At 46.1% G+C, this 22,482-nt stretch overlaps 1 protein-coding gene across 5 annotated transcripts in view; it reads right to left on the bottom strand.

Annotated features, from left to right (window-relative positions):
* adipor1a (adiponectin receptor 1a) overlaps positions 1 to 22,482 on the bottom strand; it is a 61,482-nt gene that overhangs the window by 29,512 nt on the left and 9,488 nt on the right. For 2 of the 5 annotated variants that reach the window (XM_079491044.1, XM_079491045.1), the window contains exon 3: positions 17,543 to 17,709. In XM_079491044.1, coding sequence (XP_079347170.1) covers positions 17,543 to 17,701 — 159 coding nt within the window. In that variant the 5' untranslated portion in view covers positions 17,702 to 17,709. Of the gene's footprint in view, positions 1 to 16,509; positions 16,520 to 16,996; positions 17,016 to 17,422; positions 17,460 to 17,542; positions 17,710 to 22,482 lie in introns of those variants that run through there. The other 3 variants (XM_079491047.1, XM_079491046.1, XM_079491048.1) reach the window with 3 other exon arrangements.

Here is a 22,482-nt window from a genome sequence, read left to right as displayed (position 1 = left end):
ACCATTATTATAGTGAACTAAAGCATGGCCGCCCCCTACGGAGAAATAACACCATTATTATAGTGAACTAAAGCATGGCCGCCCCCTACGGAGAAATAACACCGTTATTATAGTGAACTAAAGCATGGCCGCCCCCTACGGAGAAATAACACCATTATTATAGTGAACTAAAGCATGGCCGTCCCCTACGGAGAAATAACACCATTATTATAGTGAACTAAAGCATGGCCGCCCCCTACGGAGAAATAACACCATTATTATAGTGAACTAAAGCATGGCCGCCCCCTACAGAGAAATAACACCATTATTATAGTGAACTAAAGCATGGCCGCCCCCTACGGAGAAATAACACCATTATTATAGTGAACTAAAGCATGGCCGCCCCCTACAGAGAAATAACACCATTATTATAGTGAACTAAAGCATGGCCGCCCCCTACGGAGAAATAACACCGTTATTATAGTGAACTAAAGCATGGCCGCCCCCTACGGAGAAATAACACCATTATTATAGTGAACTAAAGCATGGCCGCCCCCTACGGAGAAATAACACCATTATTATAGTGAACTAAAGCATGGCCGCCCCCTACGGAGAAATAACACCATTATTATAGTGAACTAAAGCATGGCCGCCCCCTACGGAGAAATAACACCATTATTATAGTGAACTAAAGCATGGCCGCCCCCTACGGAGAAATAACACCGTTATTATAGTGAACTAAAGCATGGCCGCCCCCTACGGAGAAATAACACCATTATTATAGTGAACTAAAGCATGGCCGCCCCCTACGGAGAAATAACACCGTTATTATAGTGAACTAAAGCATGGCCGCCCCCTACGGAGAAATAACACCATTATTATAGTGAACTAAAGCATGGCCGCCCCCTACAGAGAAATAACACCATTATTATAGTGAACTAAAGCATGGCCGCCCCCTACAGAGAAATAACACCATTATTATAGTGAACTAAAGCATGGCCGCCCCCTACGGAGAAATAACACCATTATTATAGTGAACTAAAGCATGGCCGCCCCCTACAGAGAAATAACACCATTATTATAGTGAACTAAAGCATGGCCGCCCCCTACGGAGAAATAACACCGTTATTATAGTGAACTAAAGCATGGCCGTCCCCTACGGAGAAATAACACCATTATTATAGTGAACTAAAGCATGGCCGCCCCCTACGGAGAAATAACACCGTTATTATAGTGAACTAAAGCATGGCCGCCCCCTACGGAGAAATAACACCATTATTATAGTGAACTAAAGCATGGCCGCCCCCTACGGAGAAATAACACCGTTATTATAGTGAACTAAAGCATGGCCGCCCCCTACGGAGAAATAACACCATTATTATAGTGAACTAAAGCATGGCCGCCCCCTACGGAGAAATAACACCGTTATTATAGTGAACTAAAGCATGGCCGTCCCCTACGGAGAAATAACACCATTATTATAGTGAACTAAAGCATGGCCGCCCCCTACGGAGAAATAACACCATTATTATAGTGAACTAAAGCATGGCCGCCCCCTACGGAGAAATAACACCATTATTATAGTGAACTAAAGCATGGCCGCCCCCTACAGAGAAATAACACCATTATTATAGTGAACTAAAGCATGGCCGCCCCCTACGGAGAAATAACACCATTATTATAGTGAACTAAAGCATGGCCGCCCCCTACGGAGAAATAACACCATTATTATAGTGAACTAAAGCATGGCCGCCCCCTACAGAGAAATAACACCATTATTATAGTGAACTAAAGCATGGCCGCCCCCTACGGAGAAATAACACCATTATTATAGTGAACTAAAGCATGGCCGCCCCCTACGGAGAAATAACACCATTATTATAGTGAACTAAAGCATGGCCGCCCCCTACGGAGAAATAACACCATTATTATAGTGAACTAAAGCATGGCCGCCCCCTACGGAGAAATAACACCGTTATTATAGTGAACTAAAGCATGGCCGCCCCCTACGGAGAAATAACACCATTATTATAGTGAACTAAAGCATGGCCGCCCCCTACGGAGAAATAACACCATTATTATAGTGAACTAAAGCATGGCCGCCCCCTACGGAGAAATAACACCGTTATTATAGTGAACTAAAGCATGGCCGCCCCCTACGGAGAAATAACACCATTATTATAGTGAACTAAAGCATGGCCGCCCCCTACGGAGAAATAACACCATTATTATAGTGAACTAAAGCATGGCCGCCCCCTACGGAGAAATAACACCGTTATTATAGTGAACTAAAGCATGGCCGCCCCCTACGGAGAAATAACACCATTATTATAGTGAACTAAAGCATGGCCGCCCCCTACGGAGAAATAACACCATTATTATAGTGAACTAAAGCATGGCCGCCCCCTACGGAGAAATAACACCGTTATTATAGTGAACTAAAGCATGGCCGCCCCCTACGGAGAAATAACACCATTATTATAGTGAACTAAAGCATGGCCGCCCCCTACGGAGAAATAACACCATTATTATAGTGAACTAAAGCATGGCCGCCCCCTACGGAGAAATAACACCATTATTATAGTGAACTAAAGCATGGCCGCCCCCTACAGAGAAATAACACCATTATTATAGTGAACTAAAGCATGGCCGCCCCCTACGGAGAAATAACACCGTTATTATAGTGAACTAAAGCATGGCCGCCCCCTACGGAGAAATAACACCGTTATTATAGTGAACTAAAGCATGGCCGCCCCCTACGGAGAAATAACACCATTATTATAGTGAACTAAAGCATGGCCGCCCCCTACAGAGAAATAACACCATTATTATAGTGAACTAAAGCATGGCCGCCCCCTACGGAGAAATAACACCATTATTATAGTGAACTAAAGCATGGCCGCCCCCTACGGAGAAATAACACCATTATTATAGTGAACTAAAGCATGGCCGCCCCCTACGGAGAAATAACACCATTATTATAGTGAACTAAAGCATGGCCGCCCCCTACGGAGAAATAACACCATTATTATAGTGAACTAAAGCATGGCCGCCCCCTACGGAGAAATAACACCATTATTATAGTGAACTAAAGCATGGCCGCCCCCTACGGAGAAATAACACCGTTATTATAGTGAACTAAAGCATGGCCGCCCCCTACGGAGAAATAACACCATTATTATAGTGAACTAAAGCATGGCCGCCCCCTACAGAGAAATAACACCATTATTATAGTTAACTAAAGCATGGCCGCCCCCTACGGAGAAATAACACCATTATTATAGTGAACTAAAGCATGGCCGCCCCCTACGGAGAAATAACACCATTATTATAGTGAACTAAAGCATGGCCGCCCCCTACGGAGAAATAACACCGTTATTATAGTGAACTAAAGCATGGCCGCCCCCTACGGAGAAATAACACCATTATTATAGTGAACTAAAGCATGGCCGCCCCCTACGGAGAAATAACACCATTATTATAGTGAACTAAAGCATGGCCGCCCCCTACGGAGAAATAACACCATTATTATAGTGAACTAAAGCATGGCCGCCCCCTACGGAGAAATAACACCGTTATTATAGTGAACTAAAGCATGGCCGCCCCCTACGGAGAAATAACACCATTATTATAGTGAACTAAAGCATGGCCGCCCCCTACGGAGAAATAACACCATTATTATAGTGAACTAAAGCATGGCCGTCCCCTACGGAGAAATAACACCATTATTATAGTGAACTAAAGCATGGCCGCCCCCTACGGAGAAATAACACCATTATTATAGTGAACTAAAGCATGGCCGCCCCCGATGCGGGAGCTAACTATTTCCGTAGACAACGCCCTGGTAACGTCTGTCCCAACAGCCAGGAACCTTGGTGTTGTCCTGGACAGTCAGCTCTCGTTCAAAACTCACATCACAGCTGTCACTCGATCCTGTAGGTTCACACTCTATAACATACGACGAATTAGACCGTTCCTCACCCAGGAATCATCCCAGCTCCTAATCCAGACAACAGTCCTGTCAAAACTTGACTATTGTAACTCTCTCCTTACTGGCCTACCGGCATGTGCACTGAAGCCTCTCCAACTGATCCAAAATGCCGCAGCTCGCTTGGTCTTCAACCAGCCAAAATTCTCACATGTCTCCCCCCTGCTCCGCTCCCTGCACTGGCTCCCGGTCGCTGCCCGCACAGAATACAAAACTCTGATGTTGGCATTTAAAGCAACCAAAGGTATGGCTCCCCCATATCTTGCCAGCATGATTGAACCCTACAAACCCTCCCGCGCACTCAGATCAGCCAACGCAGGGAAGCTGGAAGTACCCTCACTAAAAACGCCGGGACAACGCTCCACACGTCCCAAACTCTTCTCCCTTCTGGCCCCAAAACTGTGGAATGCACTTCCCGTTGCAATCAGAACTGCAGCATCACTCCCGATCTTCCGCCGTAGTCTGAAAACCCACCTTTTCAGACTCCATCATGGCCCATAGCACTTACCCTACCCCCTTAGACAGCACTTCTTAGACTTATATAGCATTTGAAACAGACTTATAGCATGTCATGTAGACAGCACAATAAGTGCATTGTATGTAGTCATAGCACTTCATAGTATATATGTACAGCATAGTATAGCACATATGTGTAGTTTATATGTATAGTGTCATTATATAGATATGTTCTAGTTATAGTTTATATGTATAGTGTCATTATATAGATATGTTCTAGTCACGGTCTTAGCTTACGCATGTTTCGCGATAAATGCATTTTGTTACATATGTGATGTATTCCCATGCTTTTTGTTCTTGCCTATTGTAAGTCGCTCTGGATTAAGAGCGTCTGCTAAATGCCTAAATTGTAAATTGTAAATTGTAAATTGTATGGAGAAATAACACCATTATTATAGTGAACTAAAGCATGGCCGCCCCCTATGGAGAAATAACACCATTATTATAGTGAACTAAAGCATGGCCGCCCCCTACGGAGAAATAACACCATTATTATAGTGAACTAAAGCATGGCCGCCCCCTACGGAGAAATAACACCGTTATTATAGTGAACTAAAGCATGGCCGCCCCCTACGGAGAAATAACACCATTATTATAGTGAACTAAAGCATGGCCGCCCCCTACGGAGAAATAACACCATTATTATAGTGAACTAAAGCATGGCCGCCCCCTACGGAGAAATAACACCATTATTATAGTGAACTAAAGCATGGCCGCCCCCTACGGAGAAATAACACCGTTATTATAGTTAACTAAAGCATGGCCGCCCCCTACGGAGAAATAACACCATTATTATAGTGAACTAAAGCATGGCCGCCCCCTACAGAGAAATAACACCGTTATTATAGTGAACTAAAGCATGGCCGCCCCCTACGGAGAAATAACACCATTATTATAGTGAACTAAAGCATGGCCGCCCCCTACGGAGAAATAACACCATTATTATAGTGAACTAAAGCATGGCCGCCCCCTACGGAGAAATAACACCGTTATTATAGTGAACTAAAGCATGGCCGCCCCCTACGGAGAAATAACACCGTTATTATAGTGAACTAAAGCATGGCCGCCCCCTACGGAGAAATAACACCATTATTATAGTGAACTAAAGCATGGCCGCCCCCTACGGAGAAATAACACCATTATTATAGTGAACTAAAGCATGGCCGCCCCCTACGGAGAAATAACACCATTATTATAGTGAACTAAAGCATGGCCGCCCCCTACGGAGAAATAACACCATTATTATAGTTAACTAAAGCATGGCCGTCCCCTACGGAGAAATAACACCATTATTATAGTGAACTAAAGCATGGCCGCCCCCTATGGAGAAATAACACCATTATTATAGTGAACTAAAGCATGGCCGCCCCCTACGGAGAAATAACACCATTATTATAGTGAACTAAAGCATGGCCGCCCCCTACGGACAAATAACACCATTATTATAGTGAACTAAAGCATGGCCGCCCCCTACGGAGAAATAACACCATTATTATAGTGAACTAAAGCATGGCCGCCCCCTACGGAGAAATAACACCATTATTATAGTGAACTAAAGCATGGCCGCCCCCTACGGAGAAATAACACCGTTATTATAGTGAACTAAAGCATGGCCGCCCCCTACGGAGAAATAACACCATTATTATAGTGAACTAAAGCATGGCCGCCCCCTACGGAGAAATAACACCATTATTATAGTGAACTAAAGCATGGCCGCCCCCTACGGAGAAATAACACCGTTATTATAGTGAACTAAAGCATGGCCGCCCCCTACGGAGAAATAACACCATTATTATAGTGAACTAAAGCATGGCCGCCCCCTACGGAGAAATAACACCGTTATTATAGTGAACTAAAGCATGGCCGCCCCCTACGGAGAAATAACACCATTATTATAGTGAACTAAAGCATGGCCGCCCCCTACGGAGAAATAACACCATTATTATAGTGAACTAAAGCATGGCCGCCCCCTACGGAGAAATAACACCGTTATTATAGTGAACTAAAGCATGGCCGCCCCCTACGGAGAAATAACACCATTATTATAGTGAACTAAAGCATGGCCGCCCCCTACGGAGAAATAACACCATTATTATAGTGAACTAAAGCATGGCCGCCCCCTACAGAGAAATAACACCATTATTATAGTGAACTAAAGCATGGCCGCCCCCTACAGAGAAATAACACCATTATTATAGTGAACTAAAGCATGGCCGCCCCCTACGGAGAAATAACACCATTATTATAGTGAACTAAAGCATGGCCGCCCCCTACGGAGAAATAACACCATTATTATAGTGAACTAAAGCATGGCCGCCCCCTACGGAGAAATAACACCATTATTATAGTGAACTAAAGCATGGCCGCCCCCTACAGAGAAATAACACCATTATTATAGTGAACTAAAGCATGGCCGCCCCCTATGGAGAAATAACACCGTTATTATAGTGAACTAAAGCATGGCCGCCCCCTACAGAGAAATAACACCATTATTATAGTGAACTAAAGCATGGCCGCCCCCTACAGAGAAATAACACCATTATTATAGTGAACTAAAGCATGGCCGCCCCCTACGGAGAAATAACACCATTATTATAGTGAACTAAAGCATGGCCGCCCCCTATGGAGAAATAACACCGTTATTATAGTGAACTAAAGCATGGCCGCCCCCTACGGAGAAATAACACCATTATTATAGTGAACTAAAGCATGGCCGCCCCCTACGGAGAAATAACACCATTATTATAGTGAACTAAAGCATGGCCGCCCCCTATGGAGAAATAACACCATTATTATAGTGAACTAAAGCATGGCCGCCCCCTACGGAGAAATAACACCATTATTATAGTGAACTAAAGCATGGCCGCCCCCTACGGAGAAATAACACCATTATTATAGTGAACTAAAGCATGGCCGCCCCCTACGGAGAAATAACACCATTATTATAGTGAACTAAAGCATGGCCGCCCCCTACGGAGAAATAACACCATTATTATAGTGAACTAAAACTATAACTAATTAAAACTAATCCCTACGAGCCAACGCAGACCACAGACCACCCTCCACACTAACACCCTCCACACTAACACCCTCCACACTAACCTCACCTCCAACGCACAGACCACCCTCCACACTAACACCCTCCAGACTAACCTCACCTCCAACGCACAGACCACCCTCCACACTAACCTCGCCTCCAACGCACAGACCACCCTCCACACTAACCTCGCCTCCAACGCACAGACCACCCTCCACACTAACCTCGCCTCCAACGCACAGACCACCCTCCACACTAACCTCGCCTCCAACGCACAGACCACCCTCCACACTAACCTCACCTCCAACGCACAGACCACCCTCCACACTAACCTCGCCTCCAACGCACAGACCACCCTCCACACTAACCTCACCTCCAACGCACAGACCACCATCCACACTAACCTCGCCTCCAACGCACAGACCACCCTCCACACTAACCTCACCTCCAACGCACAGACCACCCTCCACACTAACCTCGCCTCCAACGCACAGACCACCCTCCACACTAACCTCACCTCCAACGCACAGACCACCCTCCACACTAACCTCGCCTCCAACGCACAGACCACCCTCCACACTAACCTCACCTCCAACGCACAGACCACCCTCCACACTAACCTCGCCTCCAACGCACAGACCACCCTCCACACTAACCTCGCCTCCAACGCACAGACCACCCTCCACACTAACCTCACCTCCAACGCACAGACCACCCTCCACACTAACCTCACCTCCAACGCACAGACCACCCTCCACACTAACCTCACCTCCAACGCACAGACCACCCTCCACACTAACCTCACCTCCAACGCACAGACCACCCTCCACACTAACCTCGCCTCCAACGCACAGACCACCCTCCACACTAACCTCGCCTCCAACGCACAGACCACCCTCCACACTAACCTCACCTCCAACGCACAGACCACCCTCCACACTAACCTCGCCTCCAACGCACAGACCACCCTCCACACTAACCTCACCTCCAACGCACAGACCACCCTCCACACTAACCTCACCTCCAACGCACAGACCACTCTCCACACTAACCTCACCTCCAACGCACAGACCACCCTCCACACTAACCTCACCTCCAACGCACAGACCACCCTCCACAGTAACCTCGCCTAACCTTTCACAGACCACCCTCCACACTAACCTCGCCTAACCTTTCCTCCATGATCAGCCTTTTAAGGCAACATGATACCTTCTTGTTTTTACGTAAAACGACGCAGGTTTATGACGAGCCTTCCACCGCCAGCTCACTGGTATTAATTCCTTAATGGTTATTTATTAATGTGTATATTATTGTATGTGAATGAATGGAGTTGTTTGACCTGTAAAGGGAAGCCTTTAATATTGTTTGTGCATTTGTTCATTTGCTAATGGTTTATTATCACCACTTACACAAGTATCACAGCTATTTTATATTTGCACTTAATGTCTATAAATCTCTTCTCCGAAAATAGCCGATCTGCAGCCAGTGAGCTTGTAGATGAGACGGATATAAATTATCGTCGGTTTACACCCACAAATGACTCACCGATACTGATACCAACATTTTAGGCAGTATCGGCAGCTGTTCCGATACCTGGTAATTAAAAACTAATTAAAACGAACAGAATGAAATGGAATAGTCGTGTCAGTCAAAAGCCTCTAATGAAGGCACAGACCACAGCAAGAATATTAATGAAGCTAATTGAGAGAGAAGACGACTGTTTTAACGGGAGAGGATGTTCTGAACTGCAGACTCACTCCCAACGTTCACCGTAGTCTGAAAACCCACCTCTTCAATGTAGTCGTTTAGCAGACGCTCTTAATCCAGAGCAATTTACATTAAGCAAGAACAAAAATCATGTCAATACATCACATACATAAAAAGTAGTTATCATGAAACATGTGTAAGCTAAGAACGTAATAGTGGAATCTCTATATATAATAATTAAACTATGCATGTATACTTTATAGTGCTATGTCTACATAAAAATGCTATAAGTCTACATAAAATGCTATCTAAGTTGAGCCTTTGCATTCGCCTGTAAGGCTAGGGCAAGTGCTACGGGCCATGATGGAGTCGGAAGAGGTGGGTTTTCAGACTACGGAGGAAGATTGGGAGTGAGTCTGTAGTTCTGACTGCAATGGGAAGTTCATTCCATAGTTTAGATTGGGAGTGAGTCTGTAGTTCTGACTGCAATGGGAAGTTCATTCCATAGTTTAGATTGGGAGTGAGTCTGTAGTTCTGACTGCAATGGGAAGTGCATTCCATAGTTTAGATTGGGAGTGAGTCTGTAGTTCTGACTGCAATGGGAAGTTCATTCCATAGTTTAGATTGGGAGTGAGTCTGTAGTTCTGACTGCAATGGGAAGTTCATTCCATAGTTTAGATTGGGAGTGAGTCTGTAGTTCTGACTGCAATGGGAAGTTCAGTCCATAGTTTAGTTTGGAAGTGAGTCTGTAGTTCTGACTGCAATGGGAAGTTTATTCCATAGTTTAGATTGGGAGTGAGTCTGTAGTTCTGACTGTAATGGGAAGTTCATTCCATAGTTTAGATTGGGAGTGAGTCTGTAGTTCTGACTGCAATGGGAAGTTCATTCCATAGTTTAGATTGGGAGTGAGTCTGTAGTTCTGACTGCAATGGGAAGTTCATTCCATAGTTTAGATTGGGAGTGAGTCTGTAGTTCTGACTGCAATGGGAAGTTCATTCCATAGTTTAGATTGAGAGTGAGTCTGTAGTTCTGACTGCAATGGGAAGTGCATTCCATAGTTTAGATTGGGAGTGAGTCTGTAGTTCTGACTGCAATGGGAAGTTCATTCCATAGTTTTGGAGCCAGAAGGGAGAAGAGTTTGGGACGTGTGGAGCGTTGTCAGACTCCATCTTAGCCCGTAGCCCCTCCCCTAGCCTCGACCACCTTACAGGCGTATGCAAAGGGGCAACTTATGTATCTTAGATCAGTGTTTCCCAACCTTTTTTGTCCCACACTTTTCATAGCCTAAAAATCTCGGGGCACACCTAGATATACGGGGGGTGTGCATGTGTGTATGTATATATATATATATATATATATATATATATATATATTAAAACTTATTTGAACCCAATATACTTTTAAAAACACACATGACAGCACTCATCAAATAACTCAATATACAAAATATAGCACACACATGTTCAATTTGTCAATGCAAAGTAAATACTTCTAAATAAAACAAATATTTTGCCACAATACAATGGTCTTAAACATGAGCAACCACTCAGTTCACACGGGTGTGATTTTTGTTTTACATTTTGGGGGAAAAATTGCTCTTTGCTGTGAAATGCCACCGAATTTAAGGATTAATCCTTTTCCTTGTCTTTATTATGGGCCAACTTGTGAAAGCTACATGCTTTTATTGTGAAGGGTCTCAGTTCTTACAGCCTGCAAGCTCACAGCCTCACAGCCACAGCCTACAAGCTCACAACGCGCTGCGTCCGCAACGCGTTGTGAGCTTGTAGATCAACTATTTTCAGCATGGAACACGTGTACGACGAAGAATAAATCAGGCATCACTGCGCTTCTGTGGAGGGAGGGAGTCAGGGAGATATATATTCTTCTGTGGAGGGAGGGAGTCAGGGAGATATATATTGTTCTTCTGTGGAGGGAGGGAGTCAGGGAGATATATATTCTTCTGTGGAGGGAGGGAGTCAGGGAGATATATATTGTGGAGGGAGGGAGTCAGGGAGATATATATTGTTCTTCTGTGGAGGGAGGGAGTCAGGGAGATATATATTGTTCTTCTGTGGAGGGAGGGAGTCAGGGAGATATATATTGTGGAGGGAGGGAGTCAGGGAGATATATATTGTGGAGGGAGGGAGTCAGGGAGATATATATTGTTCTTCTGTGGCGGGAGGGAGTCAGGGAGATATATATTGTTCTTCTGTGGAGGGAGGGAGTCAGGGAGATATATATTGTTCTTCTGTGGCGGGAGGGAGTCAGGGAGATATATATTGTTCTTCTGTGGCGGGAGGGAGTCAGGGAGATATATATTGTGGAGGGAGGGAGTCAGGGAGATATATATTGTGGAGGGAGGGAGTCAGGGAGATATATATTGTTCTTCTGTGGCGGGAGGGAGTCAGGGAGATATATATTGTGGAGGGAGGGAGTCAGGGAGATATATATTGTGGAGGGAGGGAGTCAGGGAGATATATATTGTTCTTCTGTGGCGGGAGGGAGTCAGGGAGATATATATTGTGGAGGGAGGGAGTCAGGGAGATATATATTGTGGAGGGAGGGAGTCAGGGAGATATATATTGTGGAGGGAGGGAGTCAGGGAGATATATATTGTTCTTCTGTGGAGGGAGGGAGTCAGGGAGATATATATTGTGGAGGGAGGGAGTCAGGGAGATATATATTGTTCTTCTGTGGAGGGAGGGAGTCAGGGAGATATATATTGTTCTTCTGTGGCGGGAGGGAGTCAGGGAGATATATATTGTGGAGGGAGGGAGTCAGGGAGATATATATTGTGGAGGGAGGGAGTCAGGGAGATATATATTGTTCTTCTGTGGCGGGAGGGAGTCAGGGAGATATATATTGTGGAGGGAGGGAGTCAGGGAGATATATATTGTGGAGGGAGGGAGTCAGGGAGATATATATTCTGTGGAGGGAGGGAGTCAGGGAGATATATATTGTGGAGGGAGGGAGTCAGGGAGATATATATTCTGTGGAGGGAGGGAGTCAGGGAGATATATATTGTGGAGGGAGGGAGTCAGGGAGATATATATTCTGTGGAGGGAGGGAGTCAGGGAGATATATATTGTTCTTCTGTGGAGGGAGGGAGTCAGGGAGATATATATTGTTCTTCTGTGGCGGGAGGGAGTCAGGGAGATATATATTGTTCTTCTGTGGAGGGAGGGAGTCAGGGAGATATATATTGTGGAGGGAGGGAGTCAGGGAGATATATATTGTGGAGGGAGGGAGTCAGGGAGATATATATTGTGGAGGGAGGGAGTCAGGGAGATATATATTGTGGAGGGAGGGAGTCAGGGAGATATATATTGTGGAGGGAGGGAGTCAGGGAGATATATATTGTTCTTCTGTGGCGGGAGGGAGTCAGGGAGATATATATTGTTCTTCTGTGGAGGGAGGGAGTCAGGGAGATATATATTGTTCTTCTGTGGAGGGAGGGAGTCAGGGAGATATATATTGTTCTTCTGTGGCGGGAGGGAGTCAGGGAGATATATATTGTTCTTCTGTGGAGGGAGGGAGTCAGGGAGATATATATTGTTCTTCTGTGGAGGGAGGGAGTCAGGGAGATATATATTGTGGAGGGAGGGAGTCAGGGAGATATATATTGTGGAGGGAGGGAGTCAGGGAGATATATATTGTTCTTCTGTGGAGGGAGGGAGTCAGGGAGATATATATTGTTCTTCTGTGGCGGGAGGGAGTCAGGGAGATATATATTGTTCTTCTGTGGAGGGAGGGAGTCAGGGAGATATATATTGTTCTTCTGTGGAGGGAGGGAGTCAGGGAGATATATATTGTTCTTCTGTGGCGGGAGGGAGTCAGGGAGATATATATTGTGGAGGGAGGGAGTCAGGGAGATATATATTGTGGAGGGAGGGAGTCAGGGAGATATATATTGTGGAGGGAGGGAGTCAGGGAGATATATATTGTGGAGGGAGGGAGTCAGGGAGATATATATTGTTCTTCTGTGGCGGGAGGGAGTCAGGGAGATATATATTGTTCTTCTGTGGAGGGAGGGAGTCAGGGAGATATATATTGTTCTTCTGTGGAGGGAGGGAGTCAGGGAGATATATATTGTTCTTCTGTGGCGGGAGGGAGTCAGGGAGATATATATTGTTCTTCTGTGGAGGGAGGGAGTCAGGGAGATATATATTGTTCTTCTGTGGCGGGAGGGAGTCAGGGAGATATATATTGTTCTTCTGTGGAGGGAGGGAGTCAGGGAGATATATATTGTTCTTCTGTGGAGGGAGGGAGTCAGGGAGATATATATTGTTCTTCTGTGGAGGGAGGGAGTCAGGGAGATATATATTGTTCTTCTGTGGCGGGAGGGAGTCAGGGAGATATATATTGTGGAGGGAGGGAGTCAGGGAGATATATATTGTGGAGGGAGGGAGTCAGGGAGATATATATTGTTCTTCTGTGGAGGGAGGGAGTCAGGGAGATATATATTGTTCTTCTGTGGAGGGAGGGAGTCAGGGAGATATATATTGTGGAGGGAGGGAGTCAGGGAGATATATATTGTGGAGGGAGGGAGTCAGGGAGATATATATTGTGGAGGGAGGGAGTCAGGGAGATATATATTGTTCTTCTGTGGAGGGAGGGAGTCAGGGAGATATATATTGTTCTTCTGTGGAGGGAGGGAGTCAGGGAGATATATATTGTGGAGGGAGGGAGTCAGGGAGATATATATTGTGGAGGGAGGGAGTCAGGGAGATATATATTGTTCTTCTGTGGAGGGAGGGAGTCAGGGAGATATATATTGTTCTTCTGTGGAGGGAGGGAGTCAGGGAGATATATATTCTGTGGAGGGAGGGAGTCAGGGAGATATATATTGTTCTTCTGTGGAGGGAGGGAGTCAGGGAGATATATATTGTTCTTCTGTGGCGGGAGGGAGTCAGGGAGATATATATTGTTCTTCTGTGGCGGGAGGGAGTCAGGGAGATATATATTGTTCTTCTGTGGAGGGAGGGAGTCAGGGAGATATATATTGTTCTTCTGTGGAGGGAGGGAGTCAGGGAGATATATATTGTGGAGGGAGGGAGTCAGGGAGATATATATTGTGGAGGGAGGGAGTCAGGGAGATATATATTGTGGAGGGAGGGAGTCAGGGAGATATATATTGTGGAGGGAGGGAGTCAGGGAGATATATATTGTGGAGGGAGGGAGTCAGGGAGATATATATTGTGGAGGGAGGGAGTCAGGGAGATATATATTGTGGAGGGAGGGAGTCAGGGAGATATATATTGTTCTTCTGTGGAGGGAGGGAGTCAGGGAGATATATATTGTTCTTCTGTGGAGGGAGGGAGTCAGGGAGATATATATTGTTCTTCTGTGGCGGGAGGGAGTCAGGGAGATATATATTGTGGAGGGAGGGAGTCAGGGAGATATATATTGTTCTTCTGTGGCGGGAGGGAGTCAGGGAGATATATATTGTTCTTCTGTGGAGGGAGGGAGTCAGGGAGATATATATTGTGGAGGGAGGGAGTCAGGGAGATATATATTGTGGAGGGAGGGAGTCAGGGAGATATATATTGTGGAGGGAGGGAGTCAGGGAGATATATATTGTGGAGGGAGGGAGTCAGGGAGATATATATTGTGGAGGGAGGGAGTCAGGGAGATATATATTGTTCTTCTGTGGCGGGAGGGAGTCAGGGAGATATATATTGTGGAGGGAGGGAGTCAGGGAGATATATATTGTTCTTCTGTGGAGGGAGGGAGTCAGGGAGATATATATTGTTCTTCTGTGGAGGGAGGGAGTCAGGGAGATATATATTGTTCTTCTGTGGCGGGAGGGAGTCAGGGAGATATATATTGTTCTTCTGTGGCGGGAGGGAGTCAGGGAGATATATATTGTTCTTCTGTGGCGGGAGGGAGTCAGGGAGATATATATTGTGGAGGGAGGGAGTCAGGGAGATATATATTGTTCTTCTGTGGCGGGAGGGAGTCAGGGAGATATATATTGTGGAGGGAGGGAGTCAGGGAGATATATATTGTTCTTCTGTGGCGGGAGGGAGTCAGGGAGATATATATTGTGGAGGGAGGGAGTCAGGGAGATATATATTGTGGAGGGAGGGAGTCAGGGAGATATATATTGTGGAGGGAGGGAGTCAGGGAGATATATATTGTGGAGGGAGGGAGTCAGGGAGATATATATTGTTCTTCTGTGGCGGGAGGGAGTCAGGGAGATATATATTGTTCTTCTGTGGAGGGAGGGAGTCAGGGAGATATATATTGTTCTTCTGTGGAGGGAGGGAGTCAGGGAGATATATATTGTTCTTCTGTGGAGGGAGGGAGTCAGGGAGATATATATTGTTCTTCTGTGGAGGGAGGGAGTCAGGGAGATATATATTGTTCTTGTGTCCTATCCCTTCTGTGGAGGGAGGGAGTCAGGGAGATATATATTGTTGGCCGAACGAGGCGATCGTGTACGTGTATGGACAGTTGGACACATACCTCATCGACGCAAAAATAACAAGCAATTGGAATCTATTTTCCGTGGCACATTATAAACAAGTTTACTTTACCTCCTCAGTGTTTGTGTCGGGACATGTAGGACTGTATGTGTCTGCTGTCTGCGTGCATATGCGCGCTGCGCGCTCCAGTGAAATTGTGCGGATTGAGAAAGATTAGTTAATTTGTGTTGGATAAGGGCTTATTGGTGGGTTTTCCGCTAGAGTGATTAGGGTGTGTTTTAGCGGGGGTTTCGCCTGGAAGGCTCACTCACTTTTGAACGAAGTTGAACGTGAGAAAGTGACGTTCACACACGCCAGAAATGAACGCGTTCACAATGACATTCATCAGGCAGAAATACAGTACGTTCAGTTCACGTTCAGCCGTAATAGGAACGCGTTGGTGAACTATGGTTCTTTGAAGGCGTTCCGGTTCATCACTGCCCATTTATACAGTAAAGTTGCCAGGCGAGTACAGGTGATTAACATTCCTACGGCCGATGGTCGTTAGAGTCTATTGTTCCGTTGTTGTTGTTGTTGTCGCACGAATCCTGCAGCTCAGTAGCTATTGCTTTCGGGGGAGGGTTAGCGTTATTTTCGGTCAAATCAGGCGGCACACCTGGACACATCAAACGGCACAGTAAAGTGCCGCGGCACACAGGTTGGGAAACACTGTCTTAGATATCATTTTATGTAGACATAGCACTATATAGTAGTTTCATTATATAGATATTCCACTGGTTCTTAAGCTTACGTATGATTCATGATGACTATTTCTATGTATGTGATGTATCACCATGCTTTGTTCTTATCATTACCTCTGAGTGGAGGCCCCTGCCTCCCCCCTGTGGCCCCCTCCTCCTCCCTGTATCATTACCTCTGAGTGGAGGCCCCTGCCTCCCCTGTGGCCCCTCCTCCTCCTCCCTGTATCATTACCTCTGAGTGGAGGCCCCTGCCTCCCCCCTGTGGCCCCTCCTCCTCCTCCCTGTATCATTACCTCTGAGTGGAGGCCCCTGCCTCCCCCCTGTGGCCCCTCCTCCTCCTCCCTGTATCATTACCTCTGAGTGGAGGCCCCTGCCTCCCCTGTGGCCCCCTCCTCCTCCTCCCTGTATCATTACCTCTGAGTGGAGGCCCCTTGCCTCCCCCCTGTGGCCCCCTCCTCCTCCTCCCTGTATCATTACCTCTGAGTGGAGGCCCCTGCCTCCCCCCTGTGGCCCCCTCCTCCTCCTCCCTGTATCATTACCTCTGAGTGGAGGCCCCTGCCTCCCCCCTGTGGCCCCCTCCTCCTCCTCCCTGTATCATTACCTCTGAGTGGAGGCCCTTGCCTCCCCCCTGTGGCCCCCCCCTCCTCCTCCCTGTATCATTACCTCTGAGTGGAGGCCCTTGCCTCCCCCCTGTGGCCCCCCTCCTCCTCCCTGTATCATTACCTCTGAGTGGAGGCCCTTGCCTCCCCCCTGTGGCCCCTCCTCCTCCCTGTATCATTACCTCTGAGTGGAGGCCCCTGCCTCCCCCCTGTGGCCCCTCCTCCTCCTCCCTGTATCATTACCTCTGAGTGGAGGCCCCTGCCTCCCCCCTGTGGCCCCTCCTCCTCCTCCCTGTATCATTACCTCTGAGTGGAGGCCCCTGCCTCCCCCCTGTGGCCCCCTCCTCCTCCTCCCTGTATCATTACCTCTGAGTGGAGGCCCTTGCCTCCCCCCTGTGGCCCCCTCCTCCTCCTCCCTGTATCATTACCTCTGAGTGGAGGCCCCTGCCTCCCCTCTGGCGCCCCCCTGTATCATTACCTCTGAGTGGAGGCCCTTGCCTCCCCTCTGGCACCCCCCTGTGGCCCCCTCCTCCCCCCTGTATCATTACCTCTGAGTGGAGGCCCTTGCCTCCCCTCTGGCGCCCCCCTGTGGCCCCCTCCTCCTCCAGCAGGGGCCCCAGCTCCATCAGCTCCACATCGGGGCCGCTGCAGTCCTCAGAGATCCGGCAGTCTGCATCACATGCGGCGGACCCGTTTCGGCCTGACATAGAGAGACCTGGAGACATGGATATGATCCAATACTTTTATTACATTTATTAACTATTTATATATACACTTTATTGACCCATTTAGACGTGAAAACAGATTCTATAAAAATGTCTCCTAAAACCCTTTATGATACCATGTTTCTATGTCAGTGGTTCTCAACCTTTTTCATGTCAAGGACCCCCAGAAATATCTGTATTTGGCCGCCGACCCCATCTGAAAATATGTAGTTCCAGGGACCCCCCCAGAAACAAAGATTGGAGTTAAAAACGTTCGCGCCGAAAGAATATATATTGAAAGATTTGCGCCACATTTTCAAGATTTTTCAAAAATAGCAGATCTACATCTGTATATCTGCTATTTTTCAATAGCTAAAGCATAACATAATGCTTGAAACACCAAAAGGCGTTCCCGTCCAGAATGGGTTAACTATTGTAGGAGGTTGGTAATCAATCCCAGGTGTTGTTGATGACAAGAGGGTTTAGGAGGTTTAGGAGGAGGTTTAGGTTTAGGAGGTATTTTAGGAGGCTGGTAATCAATCCCAGGTGTTGTTGATGACAAGGAGGTTTAGGAGGTTGGTTTAGGTTTAGGAGGTTTAGGAGGAGGTTTAGGTTTAGGAGGAGGTTTAGGAGGTATTTTAGGAGGCTGGTAATCAATCCCAGGTGTTGTTGATGACAAGAGGGTTTAGGAGGTTTAGGAGGAGGTTTAGGAGGTATTTTAGGAGGCTGGTAATCAATCCCAGGTGTTGTTGATGACTAGAGGTTTTTTTTGACTGTGAGACAAAAGGCTGTTATTCTATTTCTGCTTCATTTATTTATACCAAAGTGACAGAGATTCAGAGAACAAATAGTTTTAGCATATTAGGGACTTTGACGCTACAGAATGTTAATACAATATAACATATTCTGTCTCCTCGAGTTCCTGCTCAGACATTCAGATCTAGTGCTGCCAGAATTGGCCAAAAATGATATTCGAATATTCCTTTTAAAACACCACATGTATTCGAACAATTTTCGAATGATTTCGAATGTCGAATGTATATGATTTTAATATGAATATGATGTGAATATTGGAGAATAATATGATGTAAAACCTTCCCTTTCTTTATCTCTATGGTCCGGTCCTGTATGGTCCTTTATCTCTATGGTCCGGTCCTGTATGGTCCTGTATGGGCCTCTATGGGTCCTGTATGGTCCTGTATGGTCCTTTATCTCTATGGTCCGGTCCTGTATGGGCCTCTATGGGTCCTGTATGGTCCTGTATGGGCCTCTATGGGTCCTGTATGGTCCTGTATGGGCCTCTATGGGTCCTGTATGGTCCTGTATGGTCCTTTATCTCTATGGTCCGGTCCTGTATGGGCCTCTATGGGTCCTGTATGGTCCTGTATGGTCCTTTATCTCTATGGTCCGGTCCTGTATGGGCCTCTATGGGTCCTGTATGGTCCTGTATGGTCCTTTATCTCTATGGTCCGGTCCTGTATGGTCCTCTATGGGTCCTGTATGGGCCTCTATGGGTCCTGTATGGTCCTGTATGGGCCTCTATGGGTCCTGTATGGTCCTGTATGGTCCTTTATCTCTATGGTCCGGTCCTGTATGGGCCTCTATGGGTCCTGTATGGTCCTGTATGGTCCTTTATCTCTATGGTCCGGTCCTGTATGGTCCTCTATGGGTCCTGTATGGGCCTCTATGGGTCCTGTATGGTCCTGTATGGTCCTCTATGGTCCTCTATGGGTCCTGTATGGGCCTCTATGGTCCTGTATGGGCCTCTATGGGTCCTGTATGGTCCTGTATGGTCCTTTATCTCTATGGTCCTGTATGGGCCTCTATGGGTCCTGTATGGTCCTGTATGGTCCTTTATCTCTATGGTCCGGTCCTGTATGGTCCTGTATGGTCCTGTATGGGCCTCTATGGGTCCTGTATGGTCCTTTATCTCTATGGTCCGGTCCTGTATGGGCCTCTATGGGTCCTGTATGGTCCTGTATGGTCCTCTATGGGTCCTGTATGGTCCTGTATGGTCCTTTATCTCTATGGTCCGGTCCTGTATGGTCCTGTATGGGCCTCTATGGGTCCTGTAGGGTCCTGTATGGTCCTTTATCTCTATGGTCCGGTCCTGTATGGGTCCTGTATGGTCCTGTATGGTCCTTTATCTCTATGGTCCGGTCCTGTATGGTCCTGTATGGGCCTCTATGGGTCCTGTATGGGCCGGTCCTGTATGGGCCGCGGTTGGTGCTGAGATCAAATGAATGAATCATAATTATCTTAACCCATTTTGGGTGGGAACCCCTTTTGGTGTTTTAACTGTTATGCTTTTATGAAAAATAGCAGATCTACAAGCTCGTAGCGCGCCACGAGTGGCGCTCTACGAGCTTGTAGGTCTGCTATTTTTGAAAAATCGTGAAAATGTGGCACAAATCTTTGAACATATATTCTTTCAGAAGACTTTTTTTTATTTCGACGTCCAGCCTAAATGGGTTAATAGCCTAATTTGTGTATGTTTTAGTTTACGTGGCACAGTCTCGCCAGAACTCACACAGCAATTGTATAATTTTTTTAATTCGAATCTTAATTTAACATATTCGACGATTTTTTCATTTTTTACATTCGATTTTGAATATTTATTCGAATATGGAATATTCGTTGGCAGCACTATTCAGATGTCTCACCTAGACGGTAGACACAGGATCATCTGACACTAATTATAGTTATATACATTTACTGTAAATACAGTTGGATACAGATCGTGTCTCACCTAGACATCTGACACACATTTTTAATGGTCAAGATTATTTTTTTCTTTTATTATCTGTTCTCTCTCCTAATGGAACCAACATAAACACAGCATGGATGGAATTGTGGACATATTCTTTAGTTGTGTCTGAGAGGCTAAAAGGGCTCCATCTTGTGTCTTTGTGTCTGAGAGGCTAAAAGGGCTCCATCTTGTGTCTGTGTCTGAGAGGCTAAAAGGGCTCCATCTTGTGTCTGAGAGGCTAAAAGGGCTCCATCTTGTGTCTGAGAGGCTAAAAGGGCTCCATCTTGTGTCTGTGTCTGAGAGGCTAAAAGGGCTCCATCTTGTGTCTGAGAGGCTAAAAGGGCTCCATCTTGTGTCTTTGTGTCTGAGAGGCTAAAAGGGCTCCATCTTGTGTCTGAGAGGCTAAAAGGGCTCCATCTTGTGTCTTTGTGTCTGAGAGGCTAAAAGGGCTCCATCTTGTGTCTTTGTGTCTGAGAGGCTAAAAGGGCTCCATCTTGTGTCTTTGTGTCTGAGAGGCTAAAAGGGCTCCATCTTGTGTCTTTGTGTCTGAGAGGCTAAAAGGGCTCCATCTTGTGTCTGAGAGGCTAAAAGGGCTCCATCTTGTGTCTTTGTGTCTGAGAGGCTAAAAGGGCTCCATCTTGTGTCTTTGTGTCTGAGAGGCTAAAAGGGCTCCATCTTGTGTCTGAGAGGCTAAAAGGGCTCCATCTTGTGTCTGAGAGGCTAAAAGGGCTCCATCTTGTGTCTGAGAGGCTAAAAGGGCTCCATCTTGCGCCACCCTTATCCCTTATCCCCAAACTTATTTCGCCATTTTTTACTATTTTGAAAAACATTTTAAAATAGTTCAACTTTAGCCGATCTACATCGAGACATTGTGAGCTTGTAGATCGGATATTTGAACTATTTTAACACTAGCGCGTCGGAGCGGTCTGGCTGACCGATTTTGAAATTTTGAAGTGGATTTTCTTTGCCCATGAAGTCCTGAGAAAGTTCCCCTTGCATGACTTTTTCTAAATGTTAGATTCAAACCATCTCTGTTTTTTTCCCCATCTGAAACGTTTTGGAAATATGATTTTAGACATAATTCTACTAAAATGTCTGCTCTTTTTCGGTCCGCGGGACCGCTCTATAGACTCCTCACCCTTTCTCCCCCGCAAGCAGTGCTGTTCACACCTCCCTCCCGGCTGGAGACGGGCATTGTTCAAGCTAATGTGTCATTTGCATTCCAACTACTTCCACATGTAGGCAAACTTACATTACGAATGTAAGTTTGTTGTTTTAGATGTTATATTTGTTATATGCGGTTTGCAGAAATAACGATGTATGACTTTATTTCTCGAAACGGAAAAAAAAAATATGGTGAAATATGGTGTGTTGACTGACTGGCGTATTGTTTCAACCAAACGCATAGCTCAATAGATATAAATACATGTTGACTATACACGCCATCTTTATAGCATAATTATGTAAGGTGGCGATGATAAAAATGAATCAATTATCCTGGAATAATAAAGTTTATAGCATGGTCTGTTTGACCCGACCGACATTTCCTTTCCTTGGAGCGAGAATGCTCGCCGATGCGCGAATCAGCGCGATGCCAAATACAAATGACAGTGTTTGAAATCAGTCCAACCCGATAGACGTCCCGAACTTCTAAATGTTTTGTCAGTCAGAAGAACAGTTCTGTCCGTCCTTCTTTGTCTGTAAACTTTTCTGCACGCGACCAGTGGAACTGATTTCCACGCATCACGGCTCTCTTTTTTTCTCTCTCCCTCTCTCTCTCTCCCTCTCTCGTGGAGAGGGAGAGAATATCCAAGTAACTGACGGTGAGGTATGCGGAAGTGCATTTTAGATAACGCTGTAGCACTATTTGTGGCGGTGATGCGTCACATGACTTGATCTATCCTATGGTGTATATATAAACCGTGCTCATGCTACGGACATCTCTGCTGGCACAATAAATCAAATATATATAAATTACATCGATCATAGGCGGCGGGTATGTAAGGCTAGGCCAGGCTTAGCCTTCCCAAAAATT

Source organism: Electrona antarctica (assembly GCF_951216825.1).
Source record: "Electrona antarctica genome assembly, chromosome: 21".
Classification (NCBI taxonomy): Eukaryota; Metazoa; Chordata; class Actinopteri; order Myctophiformes; family Myctophidae; genus Electrona; species Electrona antarctica.
Note: the sequence above shows the minus strand (reverse complement) of the source record. Positions and strands in the feature narration are given on the sequence as shown.